The following is a 26,372-nucleotide window of genomic DNA, read 5'->3' as shown; positions in this document are numbered from 1 at the left end:
TTCTTTGTGCGCTTGCTCAATCAGTAACCAGAAACTGCAAGAGAAAAAATCATTGCAAATCTTGCAGATCATTTATTTTTAGGCCATAAAAAAGTCTTTAACCATCAGGTTCAATGTAATATATCAGATTATTTTTATGTTTATTCACTTCATTAATAATGTACTGGTTCGATAATGCGCTGCACAGGTAGGCGATTCCTTATTACTGAACAGTAAACATGTTGATACACTCAGAACTCCCAGAGGTGCCGCAGCTCTACCATTGTGTGGACAAAACAGCTGAAGCTGCAGTCCGACTGAGGCAGAAAGGAAAATGATTTCCCTCAATAATAAATGCTAACGGTGCTTCAGACGCACCTTTGCTTGTGTAAACCTTAAGCACGTCTCTGACCTGAGCTGTTGTTAAAGGGATAAAGTAAACTATTCAAAGGCAACAGCAGTTGACACGCTTTGGGCAACGGGTTGCAGAGAGCTTCTTTGTACTTTGAGCCTGTGGAGTACAGCAAGGACAGCTGGCAGATATTTTTCAGAAAGGAATCAAACCATCGCGCTGCTGTTGCTATTAAACTATTGAAAAGCTTTTGGAAGTGTGGCAGGGTTCAATTTGAAGTTGAATCCGTCTAAAACCATTCTGGGCTTTTAGTACACAGGCACCAGTGAGGGAGGACAACCATGCTGTAAATGAGAATGAAATGAGCATAAGTAGGAGCTATATGGTGCTGAAAAGGCACAGAAATAGACGCCAATAGATTCACCTTCAACTGCGTACGAAACGCAATTAAATTTGCTAAACATCAACACAGCACACTAGACTGGAGGACTCGTATGGCTTCCCTGCAAGAAATGTGCTGTTTACTTAAGGAAGGTCTTGTAAATGTTCAGTCAGGAAGATTATTTCCTAATGTGTGCTTTGGTTCGTTCGTTTGTCATTCATCTGGGCTAATCATTCATCACAAGTTAAACCTGCAGTCCAGTTCAGAACATGGGTTAGGATAAGGGTTATGATGGGGACCAGGTATGAAATCTTAACAGAGTCACTAGAGACGCGAGCTAGCTAACATTCTTTAGCAGGAGGAGCCTGAGCCTCTTCAAAGACCCCCAAAAAAAGAAGTCAAAGATCCAATACGTAATAAAGTTGATGTAATGTCCCTGATTTTCACGTGAATTTAGAATTTGAGCAGGGCATATAGGCAGGTCATGTTCTTAAATGACTGATGCATTTAATCACCATTACCAGAACATTCAGGGTGTGCACATCCTGAATTAGACAGACTGATGAAACCTACTACTCTTCAGTGCCTTTTGAAATATATTTTTTAAGGACAATGTCTAAAGGAAATTCCAGCTTTCATGACACAGGTGAGTTAAATCCACCAACAAGCAAATACATACATTCTCTATAATTTCGTTTCTGAACTGCAATGCACTATTGTTAAGGTGTGCACGTGCATCTCTGTCCATAGGGCCGAGGAGCTACAGTATGTGGAGGTAACGAATGTCCTCACAATCGTAATTGTGTCACCCTGAAGATTGGTATCATTTGTCATTGCGGGCTTTCCTGTAATTACCAGACTGGGATGACTAATAGAAGGAATGAGGATGAACATCTGTCAGTAAGCTGCAGCTTTACTTTCCAGCAACACAAAAGCAGCATCAATAAAAGGCTCTAAAGTGATCCCCATTTATGGACCAATTGACAGCTTAATGTTAACATGTCAACATGCTTAAATACCAAAGACCAGTAGGTTAAATGGCTGCAATCTCCCCATAGGGCATGGCAATAATGGCAAAGATTTCAGGCTGTTCCGATGCAGAAACCAACAAATATGTTCAAAGTGAAAAAAGTGAATGGGGAGTGAATGCTCTCTGTGCTCTCCATTGACTTGGGGATCACACTTATCATAAGCTTCATGATAGCACAAAGCTACACTCATCTTGTATTACGAGAAGTAATCATGTTCGGGAGAGGTTGTGCCTGGAGCCAAGCGAGCCGGCACCAGTGTCCAATTGATGGCGTGTTCTATCGCTGTCAGGCTGCACAGAACCTACATGGCCCACCTCCAGTTCACTCACACTCTGTCATCCATGATGGGTGTTCGTTATATTACAACCATAAAACAAGTACTGTTGGCAACAAAAGAGAAAATATTTCCAGCAGAGTCCAGGTAAGGACATAGTGGAACAGCAGCCCTGGAAACTAAACGACTGGGGAGGTAAAATCCCAGTCTAGATCTTCTCCTGCACCCCTCTAATAACCCTTTGATGGCACCATACAGGGTATTTGTGCCAGCCTCCAATTGCAGATAATTTAGAAATCCGATTTGACTGCAGCTGCTGCTGGAATTTGGGGTTGTATTTGCTCAAAATGAAGGCAGTTGGGAATCAATGCAAGCCGCCAGCGTTTGGAGAGAATTAATTTTAAAAAACAAATGACCTGATACTAACCCAGATCAGGATTATGGGCGAAAGCCTCAGCATAGCCAATTTCATTTTAAATCAGCCACATGAGTTAATTACAGAAAAATGAAGATACAAATATTTTTAAAAAATATATATTTAAAAATCTGACACCGCAAGTGAGCAAGAAAGATGCAGAGAACAGCAAATTGTCTTTGGAGTCTTTTCCTTCACTCCCATGAGGCTGCTTACAGCAACTTTTTCAGGCTCAATTTCCACAGAAATTTGAACACTTTAACATGAAACCTATGCAGAGCAGCCAGCCAGCAAGCCCTTTGGCGGGAGGATTACCACCGAAATCCCCCGGGGCTCAGAAACTGTCAGGAATTTAGTGGGGATAAGCAAGGATAAAGAAGCATATGAGGAATGGGAAGCTTGGGAAAAGTACGATGCCAGGGATGGCGGCGGCTGTGCTGGAACACGTGCAGGCAGAGGAGTGCAGATGGCGGAGATGGATGCTGCCCAGGACAGTTTGAGAAGGCAGCGAAGAGAGTGGGGCAGCACACATTCATGCACACGCACACTGTGCCTCTACCGGCATTTAGTGAAATGACTATAATTCATTATACTGACCTTTACCAGAGTGCTCACCCACTGCGGCTTCAGCGGGCCTGTCAGTGTTTCACAGTGGTCTGGAGTCAATCTGCCCACTCCCCCCAGACTTCAGACTTTCAGCACCACGGACGCACGTCCCCTGTGCACTTTCATCACCATCCTTCCTTTTATTATAGTCTTCAATGCAGCAGGCAGTGGAGTTGCTTTAACCCCTGCACATCAGTCTGCACACCTCTAGAGCAGGTCAGAGGGGTCCTTCTGATCTTCATTTAAAGGCTAAGTTCAGTATTTCTTATTCTTAGTTTATCTTTTGTCTCTGTTAGCTGCAATCACGCTGAATTTACCCTCCTCAGCCCCTGTGTATATGTGTAACTCAAGCTTGCTCCAAGGGCTGTGACACATGTGTTTTCTGCACATCAAGCTTGTCTGAGGATTTGTATACATCCATATTGACTCATGTTAGCCAATGTTGCCATCTTGATGTGTCTCTTTCTAGCATCACCCCATCCTTCTGTCTGCCTTTGTATCTCCAACCTACTGTACTGCTGACCCCCCCGAAGCCCACCTTTCCAGGAGTCATGGGTCTGAAGCAGGAGCTGTGGTTCATTTGCTCTCTATCATTACATGCTCCTTTTAAAGCAGAAGAGGAAGACTTCACACGGAGAACCTGATTGATTTGCAGAAGTACAAACGTCGCCAATTACTCTTTAATGGCACTGAATGAGAGCCAATTCAGCCAGCGATGCTCACCAGCGTCACGGCATACGGATGCATGCTGTTGCAGCAATCATTGCTGCCTGGAGAAAAGAAGGATATCCAAATTGCCTCCAATAAATGAGTTGCTTCTCTTTCGTTATACCGCTGGTACAAATGACATTTTCTCTCATCAGGAGGTAAAAAGCAAAGTGTAAATGCAGGTGCTGCACTGTGAACAGGAAGCAATTGTGATTTCAGGAGTTAATCTGAAAAATCAGGACAACTCCTTGCACACACATACAGAATTGGCCTTTTACACACCTACACAGACACAGACACAGACACACACACACACACACACACACACACACACTCAGTCAGACCAACGTCGGCGGCTCTGCAGGCAGGCGCTGCCCTTGATTAGCTCACTTCCAGCCTTTGTGGAGGATTCCTGCTGCTTTGCACACCCAGGGATCTGCCTGCTTTTCGGTCTCTTTGTAGCTCCTCTTCCTCCATGGCTTTAAATCCCAGTGCCTTCGTGTCTCACTGTCTGGACGACTGGCAGCCAAACCCTTGGTCAGGCCCACCCAGAAGTCAAATGTCCAACTTGTCTAAACTGCAAGTATGTGATAACTCTATCACCACAGTGTGGAGAGAGGAAAGAGGTAAGGTCTGCCACAAATCATTTCCTAAAACCTCCGGGGTGGGATATGGATACTACCATATCAGATGTGAACATTTAAGCTAACAGGGATTAGGACAGGAGGATGTACAATATGGGAAGCATTTACACACCCTGTAAATATGACCTTGAGGAGAGAATGAGGAAAAACTGACAGGACAACCAAAACAGAGCGGCCAGGTACATGTGAAGTCTCATTGCCAACCCTATGATATATAGGTATATAGGTATATATGAAAGGACATGTGCACCATTGGTGTGTTGCACAGTTACTGCACATCCCAATAAGACAGGACAAAGACGCACCAGCGGTTAGAGGAAAGGCTGTGAGCTTAGCATCACGTCCAGGCACATTATGAGAGACTGAAAAGCAAGAAATGGAGGTGAAGTCAGCTGGTGTCATCAGAGCCGGACGGGAACTCAGATGCACCACAAAGTGCCTCTGCCAAGCCTGTTAGCCGAGGGAATGTATCAGACAATCAGTCCCTGAATCAGTCCCTGGGGAGTTTGGCCGCACTGAAACTAAATGAAGGCGAGCCAAACAAACAGAAATAGCTCAGTAAGGTTTCCTGTGTCGGCGTCATGCTGAGCTCTAATCTTATTACCCAGAGCAGGAATGAAAACTGCCATCTCTGAAACAAATATACTATAGCCAAGTGTGGCACTAAAGCCAGAGTGATTGACAGCGTGCAACGAGATGGAAACATAACCAGTGTTGATTACTATGTAAATGAGGACCCCAAAACAGAAGAAACATCTACGTAAGACACAAAATAAATAAATATATATATGTGTGTGTGTGTGTGTGTGTGTGTGTGTGTGTGTGGGTGTGTGTGTGTGTGTGTGTGTCAACCAAATAGAGAGTCTGTGTTGTGCTTGCATACGAGAGCCAGAGAATAATTTAAGGATGCTACTTGAGCTAATGCTGCTATAAATGTTAGCAATGACCCAAGGGAGGGGGTTTGGCTTCTAAACACCCACCCCTCTACAAACCCCTCCTGAGACCATTTCTATGGAAATAAGCCCCAATCCTTCATATGGGCCTATGCTTCGAAGCTGAGCATCTCACTAACTGTGCAACTTTTCCCAGCGCTCACCAGTAAATAGTGCCAAGGACACGCTGTGGCAATGGAGCTTTTAATTTGAAACATGGAGGAGAAATGGGGTGCACTGAGGAGGCAATCCAGAATAAAAAGCCTCTGCTTCCTGCCGTGTGGGAGTCATTTAAAAATCTCAGGGAAAGAAAGGGGGCCCATTTGAAGCTGAAAACATATGCGCTGATACATATACAGCATCCAGGTCTATTTTGGCTCATCATTACACTCCTGCTGGGATTCCAACCACCGCAAAGATACAACACCGCAGTAGGACAACCGGCCATTAGGGAGGAGGGTCCCTGCGGTGCGCAGCAATTTACTGGATGTTATTTGTTCTTAAATGATGCAACTGTTCCCAACTTCAACTGCAACCCTTCCCCTATCCTGAGCGATACTGTTAAAGGCACAGTTCAACGAAAACGCCTGCAGACGCACAAATGTCCTGAACCTTGCATATCTTGTTGGTTTTCTTTAAACTATTTATTGAGAATATTTCCATGCTTGCGCATTAATATATTAGCCCATGTGCAGAAATGCAGCTCCAGCGGAGCAAATGCAGGCAGACTAATAAACAGACCATCATTAGCTGGACTCTGTGGTTCTATACATGTTCCAGTTTTGCATATGCAAGCAAATTTAGGCTCTCTTTGAGATTGGGCTGATGGCATTAAATATTTACCATTTCACCTCCTTCTTCTAGCAGGGTGCTGAAATTGGCCCTGAGTCACACACGCTGCACCAGGCAGAAGCAATATTCCCCCATAGCACCCACTGAGCACCAGAAAAATGGGTTTTCCTTCAAAAATCCAACAACATCTTGTCTGTGTCAGTCAAACTAGGTCACTGAGGCTTTAGAGTGAGCAGCAGTTTACATGGTAGCGGAAGGCAGCACGTGATGAACTAATATTGTAAATAGTTGGAAAAAAATGTGTAATGTCACGCTATTACTGTTGGGAATCAGATTCATCAGTGTTAGTGTATTTCTCATTTCTCTTTTGTTTACTAATGAGATACTTCTCAGCTTAGTCATTTAAATTGAGATGGAGAAAAAAAAGAAGTAATTATTGTTGTGACTGAAACACTGGGATAAATGTACCACACACATATACACACACCCACCAACATCATCATCACATTCATGTATTCTAGTATCTGTAATAAAATAATAAAAAGTAGTAAAAATCCAGCTTCAGCAGTGCGTAAAGTCTAAATGAGAATATAATGGTCAAACTTAATGAAAGCTTTCTGATAGAATATTCTATTTAATAAACATAGAACAAAAGAAAAAACAACATCAGGAAGATTATCTCAAACTGCCAGAACTGATTTATAACACAAAATCTCATTAAACTCTTTACTTATCATACGGTATCATACATGATAATCTGCGCCGGTTTCAGTTGGAGGCGAGTGTGAAGCCGTGTCAAAGATCATCAGAATTTACAACAGTAAACTAGCTAATCCACTTACAATCGAAGTTGGAGCTGCCTTCAGGGAACAGCCCCCATCACGGAGCCAACAGAGCCACCTCTGCTGCACTGTAATTAACTCACATGATCTCACAATCGGTGCGTCTCGCATGGCGCGGGGCTGCCATGCAGAGGGGCTCTGGGTAAACCTCTTTACTGTGCAGATCGAGCGGACGCAGACGCGCTGAGAGCTTGGATGCCACAAGCTTTCAGCGCGTCAAGTCAATTCAGAATGGCAGCGACCCAAAGACAACTGCACAGAGTGCTGAGCTAATCCTTCAATCCAACAACTGCCTCTCCCAAGCCTCTTCATCATATAAGGCCATTAGCTCCTCACAAATACTCGGGGCCTCATAACAGCGACAAACTGGATTTTACTCAACCAGTAAGCCGAGTAATCACCAAACTGGGAGCATCCAGGAAGGCAGAGGGGTGAGGTTACAAGCATAGCTAAGGAACCTGGCAATAGAAATCCAACAAAAGTGGAGCAGGCGCTGCACGATGCACTTTTACAGGCTGATTTTTGGTCAAACACTGCTGTTATAGGCTGCCAGTCACCAAACCAACCCTACTTTGGTATCGAAGTGCACCTAAAAGTCATGTGATTCTGAGATTAGACCTCGTTATCCAGCTGAAAACACTCGCCATGGTAGTGACTGTAGCGTAGATCAAGGACCCGGTGCACAGATTGTGAAGAACTAATCTTTTTTTTCCCCAAATACACCCACATCATTACAAAACTGGCTTTGTTTCATTTTGATCGCCTATACTGCTGTGGTTTAGCAACCAGCTTCATAATCTAATTATCCCAAGGACAGACTCAGGGGTCCATGCTGTCCTCTGTCCTCTTATTATCAGCGAGCTTATTACAAAGCACAGCCTTTATAACAGCCTGCATCACATGGTATCAAAAGCAGAGCAACAGCTGACATGCTGTCACCAACACAGCTCCAGGCACCGTACACTCAGTTGTCCTACCTTCACAGTATGTGGAATCCCCGTGGATGGAGGCATAGCCACTTCGGCATTCACATTCTGCTTTAGTATTCAGGTTTTTACACTCGGAGTTTTCGCCACAAATGACTCCCTCTGCACAGAAATCATAACCTGCAGAGAGAGGGACAAAGGAAGCCCTTGATGTAGTTTGGCCTGAAACATTTGCTCATTCGAAGCAGTAACCATGCACTGCACACTGAGATAAAGAGAGGTTAGACAAATAAGCAACACGGTGGCCGCTGCCCATAAAAAAGTGGAGGTGCAGACCAAAGTTTATGGCTGCAGTTGATTTTTTACCGAGACCAACAATTCTCCATTGTGACTGTCGGCACATTTTCAGTCATTGTCAGAAATACAGCAGGTTCTTAACATCCTGAAACAGATTTAAAGGTCACCTTTGGTCAAATTGACTTTCTTCCCCCTTGTGAACCAACACTGAGTCCAAGGAGGAGACATCTCAGATACACAACTGGACGTGAGCATTAAGTTGACGTTACTTTGACTCAGTTGGATTTACAAAAGTCAGACTGGTCTGAATTTGGCACAAACCTTTCAAGGAAATGATGTTCAAATGAGGTGTCAGGCCTATTTTTTAAGCCGACAATACTGTAGTCTGTATGACTTCTTGGGGTGTTTTTAGCTCCAAATGATTTGAATGTAGCATGAGGTAGTACCAGCGTTGGTATGAACAGTAGCTGAAGGCGAAGGTTTTGTAGTTCCAGTTACTATCAGATAAATAGATAGACAAATTATCATACTTAGGGGGTCGTCTAATTATTAGGTTAACATCTTAGCTATGCTGTTATAGGCCGAGGCTGCCGGGGTCCGGAAACATGATCACCTGACAGTCCTCTGTCACCCCACTGGGTCATGGTTTCCTCTCCTCTCGTCTCCTCTCCTTTCCTCCTCCTCATCAAGCAGACTAGTTATGCTGATTCCTGTGTAGTTTTTCTGCTTCTCCCTCCCCCTCCTTTATTCATTTACAGGTATCGCCGCCTTCGGAGCTGCATGATGACCTCCGGCTCGCTGACCCGTTGTATAGTGTATTTTTATGTGTGTTTCTGTGCTCTGTGCCTCTCCTCTCCTCTTCTCTCCTCTCCCTCTCCTCTTCCCCCTCCTTCTCCTTCTTCCCCCCTCTCCTCTCCTCTCCTCTCCAGCCCCCCCATCAGCAGGAGGGTCCCCCTACATGAGCCTGGTCCTGCTCAAGGTATTTTCCTGTTAAAGGGGAGTTTTTCCTTGCCACTGTTGCTTGTCTGGGGTCAGGCCCTGGGATTCTGGAAAGAGCCTTGAAACAATTTTGATTGTATAAGACGCTATATAAATAAAGATTGATTTGATTTGATTTGTTCTGATGCTTCCATTTGGTAGTCCGACCTCAAGGCTGAAATGTATCACTGGAAATACGGCAGCTCACTGAGCAACTCTAGTGCTCAAAAAAACAGTGAAATCCCAAATGTTTGTGAGCAGGGGGTGGTGGAACTAAAATAGATCCTTACACACCAGAGGGTCACCACAGCACTGTCAGTGGGTGAGGGATGCTGCATGCTGGGCTGTAGTATTCAAGAGAAACACATCCCATAAATCGTTGCTCTGAAAATGTGACCTCGTACGTCTGGGGCTGAGGTTTAATGACACATGTCTCCCCACCGAGGGACAGGAAGCTGTGTCAAAGTACGGCGAATACCTGAAGAATGTGCAACTCCTGTGATTGTAGCAGACAGATAATCTGTGCCACAATATCAACCTGTTGTAAAAGTGAGATAGCGCATATGAACACGGGTGTAACGGGAACATCAGACGGCGGAGACAGAAACAGAGGTGATCACCTACTGCTTGAAAGTGTGATCTGATGTAGGCCATCGTGTCCTGTAATGAAAGAACAACTGGCTGCACATGAAGCCCTGAGAGGCACGGAGCCTGGGGAGCCATTACCTGAGAAAGAGCCGTGTGTGCATTATTCCTCCTCTCACCCTTTGCACCATCTATCGGAGCTCTTGTCTGAACAGTGAGCACATGCAGAAGAAAAGACTACACCTGGAAGAACATCTGTATCACAGCCAGTGCTGATGGAGAACAGAGCTGAGCAGCACCCTTAAAGAAAAACTGCACAGTTATTAAACTTGGCCCACGTTCCTTTTTTGTTAATATATAATCAGACCTTTTATTGCATTTGCTCCTGAATATTTACAGGCTGGTGGAGATGGATCTTAAATGCTGTAATGTTTTAATTATGCCAGAAATTACACTGTACATCCCTGCATGGTGTTTAACAACCTCACCCCAAGATCCAGCCACAACTCACAGTGATGAGAAACACTTGTGTGTTCAGTCGTAAACTTTAATCCCTTTTTGTTCTAAATCAGCCTCCGTAGATCGTCCAACACTCTAGAAAATTGTACCTTTTCAGTGTGAGTTGCTGCTGGGTCTTACAGTTTTTGCACTCTCTATCAACACCTTACAAAATGTGTTGAACTACGAAGAGCGCAGAATAAACCGCCCTCTAACATTGAGAGTACAGGCAGTGCAGCTGTGGGAGGAACAGAACTGTCTCTGCAGCGTGGACATCATTGCATACTGTAGGTGTGCCAAAAAGCAGTCAGTGGGATAAAATACGCCGATAATCATCTTTCTAAATTCTGCAGTTTCCATAACAAAGTCCTCGAAAGTACTCAGCAGGAGTTATAATCTGTTATCTGTGCCTGGAGCCAGGTTCCTTCTCTCCATACATCCCACGCCTTCTGCTCCTCTGACCTGAACAGCACAGCTCCGCTCGCCGTACTTCCTCGTATCTCTATCGATGCTCGATTGCCGTGGTTTGTTTATTCGATGTATTAACTGAATTATCGGTGGCTATTTACCTTGTGGTACCTCCATGCCAAAGCAGTGGGATACAGGCAAATTGGCAAAACAGGAGCTCCATAAACGGCAGCCCTGCTGTGCTGTGAATTCAGGCACAGAAGCAGGCAGACCAGGTGAGGGGAGAGGAGGAATAAGGCGCCGGGGCTGGGTGTGTTGACTTCTCACACCAGCGGGGAAGGGGTGCGTCCAAATCCAGTCATTCGAGAGTACACAGAGACGTACCTCTGCAAACGTTGCAGCATCGTCCATCAGGTAAAATCTGTTCGCCAAGGGTGCAGTTGAGCTCCGCGCACGTTTCTGTGATCTTCAACATCAGGCCATTCTGCAAGGACAGGCGTAAAATAGTGACATTTTAACAATCATCTCATCGTCACCATTCTCTTCTCCAGATGTTGTTCTTCCTGAGCTGATTTATCCAGGACGATCAGCTCAATTATTCAGCCAATCGTTGACACAATTAATGTCGCACATAGTGGAGGAATGAAATATTTACATATTGCCAGGAGCAGAAGCAGCAAAGACACACAACAGCAAAAGTGACAGGCTACAACACTTGCACCAGACTAGTCATAACTAGCAACAGCAAAGCCAGCTATGGGTGTTTCTCTACTGTCAGAAAACAGCAGTTGAATGACATAATATTTAAATCCTGAATTAACTATATTACTCAAGCTATTCAAAATGAAATCCCAGCTCCTTAACCTGAAACAGGCCAGCATGTTGAGCTGTATCTGGTTGTAAAATATAATTAGAGGTCGATGATAGTGTGCACCTTAAGCTCAAACACAGACAAGGTTATAAATTCCAGGAGGCGATAAGCAGAGATATGGGCCACTGTAGAAGCGAAGCAGGAGCAGATAGAACTGTCTTCTTCCCCTGAGCCTTCAGAACAAATAGCACCGGCTGCAGCCTGGCTGATATGTCAGCGCTCCGGTGGTCCCGGCTATCGATTGAGATCCCCGAGATTTCTGTTTTAACACCCAGCCGCAGTAACGTAATTCATTCTCTTGGCTGTTTTGCATCAAAGACAGAGAGAATCAATCTGCAGCACAGCAGAATCATTTGTCCTTGGTTAACACTGTGTTTTACTCTAATTTACCTTGACGGGGTTCACATTTACCACCAACATAGGCAAAAGCAGAACTTGCTCATTTTTTTGCCATCAAACAGAAAGATCTGAATAAGCCTCTTTGCCTCACTTTGCTCTGAAACATTTTGCATATTTTAATGAGAACAGTGGCAGTTTGGTTGAGTTTCAGGCAAAACCCCGACCCGCCAAATCATCCCGACTGCCTCCCGACATGGACCCCCCCCACTCGCACTTTTTAGTACTACATCACATTTCTGAAATGTACAGTCCCAACTCAGCTCTTTGCGTGCTGACTGATTGTGCAGTGCGTCAGACTTTGCACACGGGAGGCTGAAATATAGATGCTTTGAAGCTGCCGTGCACGCCGGCTGCCTCTCGATGTGCCTGCAAAATGTGACAATGCCAACATTACAGAACAGAAGCGCTGAACAAAAGGACCAAAATGTGACAGGCTGCGAAAAAACAAATCAAATATTCTTTTGATTAAATGTCTCTTCTCCAAACTGGAGTCTCCAAAGGAAACCCGGACTGATGTTTGAAAAACTTTGGAACTCTTGAAGGCTACATGTGCGAGGATGACACACGGCTCTTCGCCAGTAATGGACTTTTAAACGAGCAATGGCAGTTTCAAATGCAGATTGTTTGATGTCATCCAAACCAACCCAATAACGCAGCCCTTAAATCACTCCTTGATCCTCTTGAGGGTGTCTTCATTTTACCAGTTTTCTGTTAAGCATCCCAAAATGCTAAACACACCTAAAAAGAAAAATTGCAAACATTTCTAGATCCCGTGTATGAATCTGACCACCGGATGGTAAATGCGATAATGATGCGTCAATTGGTAAATAATGAGCCTGAGAAAACATCATGTGGCTCTTTGTGGGCAATTAGATGCGTAACATGCAGAGAGGCTCAGTGAAGAAAACTCACCTCTATTCTATGAGTAAACAGGAAAAATGTCTTTAATTATTTATATCCATACAGTGAAGAGGCTGTGCTTCAATCCAGGTCTCTTTGTTGTTGTGTTTTAAACATTATTTTAATTGCCTGGTGACCCTCAGCATTACCAAGAAGAGAGGGAGGGACTCAACAGATCGGAGCAGAGTGGGTAAACTGCTGAGGCACACTGGGTAATTGAAAAAAAATCAGGCCAAGCTGTTCTCCACACCCACACATGCACACACACAGACGCACTCCTTATGCATTAATCCTAAAGGAAGGTGTGGCATGGTGTATCCTGCACAGGTTTCATTCTGGACAGAGACTTGCATAAATGGTTACCTTGCATTCCCTGCAGCTCCTGGATAAAAGGCGCTGGCCTTCAGAAAATATCTGACCCCTGTAGGTACATTTCGCTGTGGGTGAAAAGATAAAACTGCTTTAATAAAACATAGTAAATGCACTGCCAGAAATAGCGTTTGTAATTTTTTAATCCATAAGAAAGAAAGTTGGTCTTTGTAACTGTGCAAAAACATGGAGAGGAAGCGTAACAGCACATTAAGAATACAACAGCGGAGACCCCGATGCATATTCCTCTGGCAACAGCAGAAATAGAAAATGAGGCGTACAGTATGAAGTCCTGCGTCTCTGCTCTCCAGGGAGCAGGACTGTGGAGAGCTCAGTCGCAACTCTGCCAGACCTCTGATGTTCACAGGGGAGGAAGAGGAGAGAAGATGGATTGCACGAGAGGATGGCGGGAAGTGTAGGGGGGCCAGGAATTATTCAAAGACCAACTGCACTTCAGGGATTCAGTGTTTTTGCAGCATAGCGAGATAGAGATGCTAGGCCGTGGCACCGCACGCCGTTAACAGACCCTGGTGTGCTCTCTACTTGAAATAGTGCTTCCATTTCAGCTGCCTTGGAAATCAGACAAGTGTGATCTTTGCTCTCACAGACAGCTGCTCTGGTGTCAGCAGAGCATCAGCAGAGCATCAGCAGAGCTTCAGCAGAGCTTCAGCAGAGCATCCCACATCTCACAGGGCAGCACCAACCGGAGCACAAGGTTAGAGCAAGTTGTGATTAAGTTTTAGGGAGAGTTGCGCAACACCGTTCTGCCAACACGATCCTGCAACATCACAACACCTCTTTAAAACCAACATGGGCAATTGAAAAAAGACAAACAAAGGACACTATTATAGGATTAACGTTACTTGTGTGTTACTTTTGCTTCAAATCCTCGTCAGCCTCAGCGCCTTTACATTTGCCTCAGCGGGTATGTAGCCCGTTTTGTTCACACATTGTGTTCGCGATACTCACGTCTGCATTTTTTGCAGCAACTTCCTTCGACGTGCACCGGCAGGGAGTCCTCGGAGCAGTTGGCTGGAGGACAGAAAATCCTGCGACACTCTACAACACCATTCTGAAAAGCAAACACACGTGCACCCCAGTTAGAGTAGCGATCAACCCTTAATTAACTAAGTGTCCATGGAGACCAATCCTAAGCTGTTCCAACATTGAGAGCTATCATGTTTACTTCCACGTAAGAGGCGACTGATATCTTACAAAGCTGGGATGGCAAATACTGAAAGGGCGCAGCCTGCTGATAGCAGGTAGTTATTCAGAAGCTGAAGGACTGTCTTCATTTTTGAAGCTGATATCTCTCTGCGCCTCTTCATTTCATGAGTCATCAGCACTGGTTCCCCCAGGACATCGCAGTTATCAGTTAATGGTAAATCCACAGGAGGAAATCGGAACCACAAACTCCCGCCTAGTGCTCCATGCGCAGTGATGCAGCAAGTTCAATTGTAAAGTGAAGGAGGAGCAGGTGAAAGACGCATCACAATAGAAAACAAGAGGTCAAGAGGTCAAGGAGTTGGATAGTGCATATTCTCAGAACCTCTGTTGTATTAATTTCCTTTAAATAAACACAACTATCATGAATGCATCTGAATTTTGTTTTAATTACCATTCTCCTGATAATTAAGTATCAAAGGCTTCAGGTTCAAAGATCATTTTAAACCTAAAAGTCGAAAAACTGTATGAATATTGAAAAACCTCACGGGACAACAGAATGTAACATTTTCCCACTCTGTAAGTTGACGCTAATCGTCAAAGTTGTTGTAATGTTCTGAGAATTAAAGGTCAAATGCGTCGGATTTGTTGGCATCTGCAATAATATCAGTTTTAATAAGTAATAGAACATAGCTGCAGAGCAATCACTTGGTTCATATTCGAGTCTGCTGATTCTGGTGTCCTATACAAACATTCTAGTAGCAGTTGAGGACTCTTTCCCATTTGCATATAAAGCTCTCACCTCCTGGAATATCGTGTCTTCACTCGTTTTTATGCTGAGGACACTCACCTTACATGCGCAGTTCCGGCAGTTCTCAGGCTCCACCCACAGCTCCTTATCCCGATAGACCAGGCCGTTGGCGCTGCAAGTCCTCTCGCAGTGACAGCCCTCAAGCTGGGTCAGCCGCGACTCGGCGTAGTTCAACTGAGGACGAGCACACAATCATTGGTATCAGCAAACTAAACCCAGAAATCCCAGAAAGCGTGCAGGGTAGGCCCTCCGAACAGCCCCCGTGCCCTCAGACGTGCTCTGGTATGAAAGAGAAACTCTGGGAGTCACTCGTTAGGAAGCCTCATAGAATATTAGCGACCATTATTCAGCTCACGCTCCAGACCTCTATCATCTACTGAGAGATGACCAGCAGCAGCAGCCTACGCACACGGATCAGCCTTCCTCCACCGAGTCTGTCCACAGCTGCCGACTGAGAGAAGTGAGTGACAAACGTGTCAGGGCTGAGACGCGCAGGGTGACGCGGAGGCTGGGACAAAATCACTTTGGGGCAATCCTGTCTTTCCTTAACTGTCATGTCCTAGGTTTTGCATTTTCCTTGTCTTCTTGCTGAAAGCCTCATTTCAGCTGTATTTCAGGTGTTGAATCAGAGCTTGAGGAGTCAAATGACTTGTCACGGCCCCCATGGGTAATAATACCAAAGCCTTCTAATCAGCAAAGCCTTCTGATCACCCCCTTCGGTGGTCGGCAGTGGTATAAACTCACCAGGTCTTCCTAAATAATGTTGAAACGGCATTTATTTTACTTTATATTGATGTTTTAGTGTTCACTTTTCTTCTAGTTAGTGTAATTCATGATTTCAAGCCGCAGTGTGAAAGAGGACATTGGAAACGGCGCATACGGTGCAGGGCTGCAATATCAATGTCAGGGTTTATTTGTGCTCGTACAACAGCAGGCCTGGCACAGAGCATTCCCAAATGCGTACAATAAATAAGTCTGGCAAAGGAGCCCTGAAGTGAAAGAGCCGTTTCTTTGATTTCTGTTCATGCTTTTTTGACTTGAATGTGCATATTACTCTCTTTCATGTCTTTCATGAAAAGAGCTTTGGTCATTGTGATTGGCTTCGCAGCCCCATAGAGGGGAACCTGCTTCACCACTGCGCAACTATCTAATTCCCTAGAAAGAAACATTCAATTCAGAAGGCAGACAGAAGCTACAGCTTGACCTCAGGAGACAAAAACATAAAGCTAATAAAAACATGACGATCAGGAAATGGAATTCATTTCCCAGCAGGTATCACCAGGATGAATCCATTCTGCCATCATTTGCTTGTGTGTGAAACAAGTCCAGGATAACAGGAGAGCGACCGTAAGGTCACACCTTTGGGCGGCAGCAACGCTCCGACACCTGAACAACTGAAGTGAGGTTGAACAAACTGAAAAAAGTGACTTTTTACTGGGTAGAAATGAATGTTTGTCAATGATTGTAAGATTGCTGCCTGTGAATAGAAGCTTGTTCCACCGTGTATTTATACAGTAAATATGAGTAGCGACTGACCCACATACAATGTGGAGCTCTAGAAGGGTGGAAAGGTGCAGGGAACTTGAAATGATGGTGATGTGACCATCGAGGGGTCAACTGGGAAAGCTGGTCCACTTGAGACACTCGAGGCTGCTCTGCTACTTTGCTTCTGCCCACCCTGCTCCTGTGAGACCTGCCCAGGCCGCGGTGTCAGACAGAGGCAGGATTTGCTGCAGAAGGACGGTGGCTTATCGATAAATAAGGAAAATAGTGGCTGTGACCGCGGCTCCTGGCTTCATTTGGAGTCTTGGCTGGCTGCGATTGAGCTGTGATAGCTGTGAGCGACAGAGATGCGTCCTGACAAAGCCCTAAACAAAATGTTTGAGATGCAATTTCAAAGGCTGGAAGGCTGCCTGAAGGCAGCGTGGAGGAGAACCTGCCCTGAAAAAGAGAGGATCAAGTGGCAGAGTGATGCAGGACAGAGGGCCAGAGGCCAACAAGCATGTTTATTGGATGAGCCAAACAGGAGAACTATTAGGTTGTTAAAAATGTTTTATTACTTTTAAGGCAAATTTCAAAGTATTTAATTTTGCGACAGCCACCGTAGATCCTCATACAGCCTTAAAAAGTGAGAGGACTGAAGATCGCTGGTATGTTCTCTTAATCTGGACTTTGTTCAGAGACACAAATATGGCGCACTCAAAGTCATCATCGTGTCTTGTGCACAAAAGTGGTGCATTCCCTGCCATCAGTGTGTTGTGTGTATCGTGCTGGATGACAAACACGTCACTTTTAAATAATCATGAGCAGGCATCTGGTGTGTGCTGCTCAACTCTAATTTAATTTGCTGTCTCTTTATGAGCAAATTTTACTGTCAAAAATTCCAAACACATAAACATTCACATTATTTATTTGCTATGTAAATATCTAGCCAGATAAAGCATCAGCCTGTGTTTCTTTTCATCCTTTCGGAAGAAGTACTGCAGAATTTACTGTCCTAATTCTTTTATTATGAATAAATGAAAGTTTTCCATAATCAAGCACTCGTGCCCAAGTATTACAAATAACCACAGACACAAGCTTCTCTGTTATCACTGACTCCGAGTGTGCAGAGACTCTCTTTGGGGAAAACTTTATAGAATTAAGCTAGCAGCTAAAGCAAACATTTATACAGCTGGTGAATGAGGCATCCCTGTCAGAACTGAGGACACTGGAGGGATGTGAATTTAGGCTAATGTCTTGGCTGTCACACGGGAATCTACAGCAGCATCCAAGAAGAATATATATAACGTCAGCTGTGCCTCATTTATTCAGCCGGCCATCCTGAATCTCTAGACAGACCCCATCTCTCCTTTTAAAAGGACTTTAAACCACCTGAAAATACTGAAGACAAGCAGGAAGTTGCATTATTATTTTTAATTCCTGCATCCTCATAGTAGTAAATAGTTTGATGCTAGCATACATACACCTTAACATATCTAATCTTGCCCTGAAATGTTACTTCACAAATCAGGTCCATTTTTCACAGTTCTGCTTTTCCTTACAGCACAGTTGGTCAGGTAACAGGCAACGATAGCTTCCCCGCAGAGAGCAGTTTCACATCTAAGGTCAGGTGGTACTATAGTGAGAGGTTGTAATTTAAAACAGCAAACTCTGACACAATAGAGCAGTAAAGTATGCGATTGCCTCGATCTCTGGGTTGCTGATTTATAACCCACTTTCATAGATCCTATTTGTACAAATGCTGCAACAGGCTGAATTCCTCACCGGCAATAGTTTCCAGTTATGAGGTTTACACACCGATTCCTGTGGGTGCTAATTAAGATGTAACTACGAGTAGAGTGCCATGGATACAGTTATACCGTGACTGCTACAGTGGCCACTGATGTTCAGTATATTTCCCACATTGGATTTCAGATAGATGTTTTTATTTTAGACCACATTTATTAACATGGCACTTACTTAATTTGACTGAACCCCATAAAATCTAACCTTTATTCAACAAGTTAAATCAATTAATAACCTACCCAAATCTACAAGCTCAGACAGCTAACTTCAGCATAACTGCTAATAGGAATATTCACTTATGGTTTAAGGACGTAAGATTGTGTGTGCGCTGCTGTGGGTGTTTTATCTTTGTCAGTTCCAGCTGTGCATGTAGAGTTCTGTATTTTAAGCCTGACCAATATGACAGTGCCCCACTCGGGACTCCAACTGGGCAGTAATGGAATTCACACAGCTATTTTCTGCTGGTATATCGATGGCTGTCTGTCAGTTGATGATGTTCAGATGTATAAAATGTTCAATTTCTTCACCAGTCTCATCTGAAACCATGACAAAAGGGAGGCGCGTTGGCACAAATACAGAGACTCTCTCGGTTCAGCGTGTTTCATTCTTTGACACCACCTTCCCCGAGAAGCCCTCAGCTCTGAAACCGACCTTCAAAGTTGAACCAGTTCAATTATATTCTTAGAAATTCATGCCTGGTTGACAGAAACAACCGCAATACAAATAAATCCTTCTTGGTTTTATGTTCTCGAAAATGCAATTTTTTTCCCCCCCTAAAGCCACCCTCATGACAATAGAAGCACACTCACATTTTATAAAGACGGAGTAAGGGGAACGCTCATTTTTGTTTTGAACAAACATAAAAGGATTTTGTCCTCTGGTCAGAGCTGAGAAGAGTATGAATCCTGGAAGCCCAGGTTTTCCCGTACGTCGCTTAAGATCAAAGTCAATCTTATTCTTACCTTCAGGGTCATCTTGGCTAGTAGCTCCTGCAGGTCCATGATGCCTTGAACCAAGCTCAGGAAATCACTGCAGGTAGGACATGCTTACCAGTCGGACAGAGAACAACAACATGGAGAGAGAAGGGGAAAAGAGGGAGATAGTATTGTTTAGATTAAAAGTACAACAGTTATAAATAGAAAACAGTGTTTCTAGAATCATTTTGTGTGTGTGGGTCCAGCAGACGGGATCTGTCCGGGGCGTGCAGCTGCTGCTGGTATCAATAATAAAGCTACAAGGTGTGATTACATGGCTTATTGATCAGTAGCAGAGACAGTGGTGCAGCGGCAGCCTTGTGTTTTAATCTATTTGACAGCAAACAGATGGAGAACAAGTCTGGGGGAGAAAGAGCGCCGCGCTGAATTTAAATTACAGCAAAATGAAGATTTACTGGAGTGGAGGAGGCTTTGTCATCGGGGGGAGAGGTCAGCAGCATGCCGATCCAAAGCTCATTACAGCACAGAAGGAAAAAATGTGTCTGACTCCAGGAGCACGTTTAGACCACTTACTGCGATTAAGGTTAGGACACTGCGTAATGTAGCCGTTGGGAGCGAAAATCAACTTCACGTCCTGGATAACGCCCTGGAAGGAGAGGGAAGGTAGGAGACAGTCATTACTGGAGCTTACACAGAAGCTGAAATCACAACGTGCCGTTGTGGCAAACGGGCAGCAAGCAGCACCTCCCATAGGGAAAGGCTCGCTCTGTCAAGATCTGACGTTTGGTTCTACAAAGAAAATGGCAGCTCGAGCAACGAGTGCGTTGAGGAGCAGCGGAGCTTCAAATGCTAACAAGAAACACTGATTCAATTCTGTTAAACATTTTTTATGCAGCATCTGTTGTCGTCAAGAGCCTCTCTATGTGTGTTACACAAACCAAAAGCCTGACGGAGCAAGAATAGCTGCCTTTTAATAGGAAGAAACCTTGAGAAGGACCAGGCTTATTTAGGGGGACCCAGACAGACATTGAGAGCACACAGCTGTATCTGCTTCACAGCAGTCGAAGACGGGAGGTCTCAGATAAACATGCGTGATCAAATATGAGGTAAACAAGTATGGCGGATGATGAAAATAACTCCAGAGTGGTCCTCTTTTTGAATAGTCGGGGCATCCGAACACGTCCTGCTCTGCTCATTCTCAGGGGCCGTATCCGTTAAAAACAAGGAGCTTAGGTGAACAACGACAACTGGAAACTAGAGTCATTTTTAAATGACTGGTGGCTGGCTTTGTGCTTCGGAAAACATGAATTCACTGGGTCGGGGACATCAAATCAGCCAAGTTTCTCTCCCCAGCTTCGATTCTCGCTTCAGTTTAATCAGATCAGCTCAGGTTAATATTTCATACGGCGTCTATAACAATCAGGGCGTCTCCAGGTACTTCACAGACACCTGGAGCCCCCGACAGCACCAACACAGGCCCAGTTTGAATTTTAAATCCCATTTTTAAATAGTCCTGATGAAAATAGAACATTGTCCCTTGGAGATTCAAGGTAAAACATATAAACCCTCGAAATTCTTATTACGTCTGTCCGTGGAAATGTACCACACTGTCAGTCAGGCTCAGTCCAGTAGTGCAGGACTGGTAAATATGGATTCGGAAAGACCTCAGAACCTCCAACAGAAACCTTAGTGTGTATAATGTGGAGGCTCACTCATAAATACCCACACACAGAAGCCACAGGAAATGGACAGGACACCAGAATTGACTGCACAGGGAATCCATTTACTACACATCTGGCTGTCCTGGATATAAGCAACACTCGCCTCCATCTCACACGGAGATGGAACCTTGAGGCACACACACACAAGCAGCAGATTGTGACTGTCATACGGAATGAAAATGAAGGTGTAGATCACAGATGTCTGCCCCGGTGGTGTAATATAAGGGTCCTGACCACACATCACTGTCAATGATCAGTAGGTAATTCGAAGTGAAGTCATAAAACCACTCTCCCTCTCACTCTCTCTCACTCATACACACACACACACACACACACACACACACACACACACACACACACACACACACAAATACCGTCTGCATCTCTCTGTCAGAAAGAGCCCAGTGGATTTTAAATTAAAGTAAAAGTGCCAACTTCCTGCCATAAAATCTCCATAAACATTTATACATTCCTTCACTGTCAGCCTCACCTTCACCGTTATCCGCGCCGTATCCAAACCCAAATGGAATTCTCTCCGTGTCCTTTTACAACAAACCAGAGCCATTCTTCTAAGTCACTGCTCAAGGGTGAAACATGAGCCAATGGAATAGTTATGAAAAGTCTCATCTGCTAAAATAAAGCGTCTTCATTGATGATAAAAAACAAAACCACGTTTGCATGGCTGATGCTCTGGACGGGCTGACTGCTGCTGTCTCATCACCGCTTATTACCGCTCATCTCATTACCGTAGCCATTACTGCCACCACCCTGGAACTGCCATCCCAACAATATCACCAGTTAGTGGGAGGGAGAAGTTATGTTTGAAATGAGAAGAAATGGCCTAGCGTTACATCGTTCTACTCAACCGTGTGATGAAAATTTGAATTATCTCCATATAATTTAGCATTTCCTGAAAGAACCATAACACTTCCTCTGTTAGTCGTCCCTTCAAATCTACTGTTTAATATCACAGTTGCTTAAATGTGAAATCTTTTATTTACAGTTGAAGTATTCAATTGATATGACGATGCTACACAGCCCCAAACCGTATAATGTTGGTGTACCACTTCAAGAAGGCTCTGATCTCCAAGTTGACACTTTTCAGTCCAACTGTTGCTCAATATCATAGTGCAGTGCAAAAATACAGCACAATTCTGCTTGTCAGGGAGGGGGACTGTAGGCTGTGTATGCTAAATCATAAAGAAATGTCCACAAGGGACAACCGATCAGATGTGACAGGCAATGAGGGAGATCTCACTCACTGTTACTCTGAAGCTTGGGCCTTTTTTTCCTCCATTACGCTGCTTTATGGGACCTTCTCCAGCCTTCCATCACTACCGTTGGTAGATTCATTACAGCTGCGTGGTGCACGCAACAGAGCGTTTCGCAAAAGCGTCAGGTCCACACGAGCATGCAGTGTCCCTGAGGAATCAGCATCCTTGGCACAATGGATTCCAGATAAAGATAATTTATTACAGTTACTGCTTGGGATGGAGAGGCTCCTGAGAGCAGAAGCTACAAGAACAAGGAGCTACTAAAGCCAGACCATTGGCTCTGCATGTATCATTTAAAAGCCTAGTTAGCAGTTCTTATCATTATCCCACTCTGGAGCGCTGAATGGAGCAGATTACAGGCTCTGCATTATTTCACCCCCTATCTCGATCAACAGGGTTATTTTTAAGCTCCGGGCTGTTTTTCCTTTTCCGTCACCTCTTGCTACTTTATTCCCTTCTGCGATTTTCCATAAAGCTCAGCACCTTATCCTGCTTCAGCAGCTCCATTTATACCCACTCTTAGTAGGCATGCAGAAAAGATAATGTTGAATAGAGATGCGAAGGAAACGGCAAATCGTGTAAAAATTTACAATAGGGATGCTTCCAGGCCTCAGAACTTTTGAATACGTGTGTTTGTCCAGCAACGCGCACAGCTGCGTATAGTTACAGCGCATGAGAAAATCCAAAAAAGAGAATCATGGGAACATCTGGGTCATAGAGGAACAGGCGCATACAATCCCAATGGTTGTCCCAATCCATGCTTTTTGCTCCAGATCCGATCCTGCACCTCAATCAAAAATGTCTTGCAGGTACTGATCCGATCCAGTTTGCAGCTACACAGTTGCTGTGTTCACTTCCAGTAGGCCCACTTTAACGTTATTAATACCAAGGCAACTATGATTTATATATAAATTACAGGAAAAAAGCCCACACCCAAGCTGTTCTTTGATACATTTTAGCCAAGAACTATGCTTGTAAAGCATAGAACTGCAGCCATTAGGAGGTAGTTGCCAGATCCTAACAGTCTGAATAGTTCTGGTCACTGGCCAGACAAGAACAAAGACAAAACAAAAGCATCAGGCTTCCTTTTTAAATTTAAAGTAATTTCACGCTAAAAAATATTGTTCATCATATTTCCTCCTCAGTCACATCCATTCTGTTACTATTAAAAAGCTTGCATCAGAGCCGCTCCAAAACTTTGGAAGGGATTGGGACAACAGCATTATATACAGAAATTGGAAAATCGGCAATGGGTTGTTAGTGTACAGTAATATAACGGTGCTATAACAGTGCTATAATGCTATAACAGTGCTATAACAGTGCTATAACAGTGCTATAACTGCATTTAAAGCTTAGAAAACATAGCGTGTAGAACATGAAGATTAATTTGTGTAGCTTAATCAGCCGACACTTTCTGGATTGTTGCAACATTGTTTATACAGCCGAGTCATGAATATGCATGGGGAGATAACGCAAAGCAGCTCTTAATGGGCTTTCTGCTACAAAGAGCAGCAGGTCCTTGATTCAAGGTGCTACAGGGGAACCTGTCAGAGTCCGGTCAACTCAACCCAGAGCAATCCTGAAGGGAGACTCTTGTCACTCGTTCTGTCACTTCACAGAGACCCGTGAGCTTCCGAACCATCTGTCCCACTTCTGAGGGTTCCCTGAACAGGGAAGGTCGACAGGCTCACCGAGACGACGGCAGGAGGCCACGTGTATTATGGAGCAACGTCTTTCAAGACCAGAGCTCTGCCGCAGAACAAGGAAGCGTTTGAAGCTTCAGAAAATGGGGCAGAGGAGAAGGGAGGATGACAGGAGCGTTGGTGCTGGATGGCATGCAGGCACGATTATGTTAAATTACAGGAAAAGAAATGGTCTAAACAATGACAGTGATTAAGAAAACAGTAGTTTTCTGACAGTGTGTATAAGGAAGGATCTGAAAGAATGGGAGCATCTTTACAGCTGCCTGATAGACAACCTTGGACAGAATCTCTAGAAAACTAGAGATTAGAACTGGAGAATAGGATATAATATGTCTTAATTTGTCATGATTCAATTGATTGCGCAATGTGTCTGGGCAAGATGGAGGGTTAGTTCCGAACCGCTGCAGCTTTAACCGCTGTGGATCAACCTGACCTGTAGGCTTTTTGAATGATTCACGAATTTCAGAATGTCTACCATATCCACATCACCTGGATGTGTCTATTTTTGTATTTCTACTTTCCAAATGTCCATGAAAAACACGGTAATTGAAACAGATATTGCAACCAGCGCAGGCACAAGTGGCATGTATAAAATGAAACTTAAGTTTTGAAAATAAAAATGTATTATTCTCCATCCGTTCTCTATCTGCAATAATTTCTATGGACTTCTAGCCTGAATCCTATCACAGTTTTCTGTTTGTGTATGACATAACAGCATTGGCTGAAAAAATGCAATTTGTGTAATTACTAGTTGATTCTGCTGCTGAAGGATGTTAAAATGTGTAATTAGAGAGAAAGAGTGCATGTGTGTGTGTGTGTGTGTGTGTGTGTGTGTGTTACCTTGAACAGGCCATGCTTGTGACTGTGCTGGCCCAGCCATACTCCACTGCCGGGGGTGATCTCCATCTGAGGGGGGTCTATCACCCGCTCGTAAATCCTGCCAAAAGCAAATCAAAGGAGAATGTTGGGTGCTGATAAGGACCCGGACAGGAAGACATCTCTGGTTTTGTCCTGGCAGGAACACCAATCAACACAGTGGAATACCAGGGTAAATCCTGCAGGCCTCTCGCAGCCTCCATGACAAGCGTGGAACATTTTCCTGGAGCATGACGGCCGGTCTCGCCTCATGGTTCTCTAACATGGATTTGATATCCAGACCTGGGCTGCAGCCGGGAATAAACGGCTGACGCTTTCCTGACGCACGCATAAATGGGCTTTAGCTTCATCCCGACAACGTCCCCAGAGTCATTCCAAACTGTTGTGTTCAAGTGAGCTCAACAATAGCAAGCACCTCATTGTTCCAGAGACAGCCCGAGGCATCCAGGATAGCCTGGCCTGTAGTTTAGCCTCATTTAAAGAGCTCATCTCCCATCCCAGCCAAGCCTTTTTGCTGCTGGTCGTTAACATTTAAGCTATACTAAAATCTTTATTAAATGCCTGTAATGCTGAAGAGGTAGTTGAAACTTTTTCGCCCCCCACTTGCCCTTGATCATCAGCGGAACACTTGGTGCTCCATCCTCCAACTCTTCCTGGGTCTGAGTTGCCTCTGCATGTGGTTGCTCTGTAGAGCTGCACAGCGGTGAGCACGACTGCCTGAGAGAACAAAGGTTCTCCCCATGGCCGTGTGGCTTTTCTCCAATTTCCTCCTGCAGTGCAAAGCCATGCACATTAGTTGGGCCAGAGACCTGAGGTGTAAGATTTCTAAAAGATTCACAGTTTTGAAAGTGTTGCCGTGTTGGAAATTCTGCCGATTGTGGAACTGACACACAGGAGACTCAGATGACTTGTGTTGAAATGAACTGTACTGATCAGGAGACGTGACGCCAACACAGCAACAGTTCGTGCGTGCAGTGCCAGCATCAATTCTGACATGACATTCGTATCAGAATTCGCAGTCTGTCTCTCACCAACCCAAACAGAAGATGCTAACCTTGGACACAACAGAATCATCTAGCTAGCCTGCCTGTCTCTCCAGCATTTCTTTGTCTCTCAGAAACTCCTTCAGGACACTAAATGAGAGCACAGGTCAACTCTACAGTACAACTTAGAACTCAGAGAGAAATAGTAATTTTCCTTCACAAACAAGGGGTTGCGGGCTCAAGTTGTCTGCTGTGGAGAACGATGAGGTCATGTGAGTGTTCTTTAGTGCGTTCGCCTCTGCTTGCTTCTCACATCGGAACCTCCCGTCAGCATGTTCAGCAGAGGGAACATCTGGGACATTCACACTAGGAGACTAGAGTGTCAATTAGAACAGTGACGTGCTCATGGGCATAGTTGTATGGTCTGAC

The 26,372-nt window shown here is 44.5% G+C and overlaps 1 protein-coding gene across 1 annotated transcript in view; it reads right to left on the bottom strand.

Annotated features, from left to right (window-relative positions):
* Positions 1 to 26,372, bottom strand: part of LOC101068019 (protein kinase C-binding protein NELL1) — a 160,053-nt gene that overhangs the window by 67,082 nt on the left and 66,599 nt on the right. The window contains exons 6-13 of the mRNA XM_011609877.2: positions 24,925 to 25,021; positions 19,960 to 20,032; positions 19,414 to 19,496; positions 15,203 to 15,337; positions 14,158 to 14,260; positions 13,183 to 13,256; positions 11,034 to 11,133; positions 7,935 to 8,063 (exon numbers count right to left, since the gene is read on the bottom strand). Of these exons, the coding sequence (XP_011608179.1) occupies positions 7,935 to 8,063; positions 11,034 to 11,133; positions 13,183 to 13,256; positions 14,158 to 14,260; positions 15,203 to 15,337; positions 19,414 to 19,496; positions 19,960 to 20,032; positions 24,925 to 25,021 (794 nt within the window). The remainder of the gene's footprint in view (positions 1 to 7,934; positions 8,064 to 11,033; positions 11,134 to 13,182; positions 13,257 to 14,157; positions 14,261 to 15,202; positions 15,338 to 19,413; positions 19,497 to 19,959; positions 20,033 to 24,924; positions 25,022 to 26,372) is intronic.

This window comes from Takifugu rubripes, chromosome 13 (assembly GCF_901000725.2).
Source record: "Takifugu rubripes chromosome 13, fTakRub1.2, whole genome shotgun sequence".
Lineage (NCBI taxonomy): Eukaryota > Metazoa > Chordata > Actinopteri > Tetraodontiformes > Tetraodontidae > Takifugu > Takifugu rubripes.
This window is presented reverse-complemented; position numbering and strand designations above follow the sequence as displayed.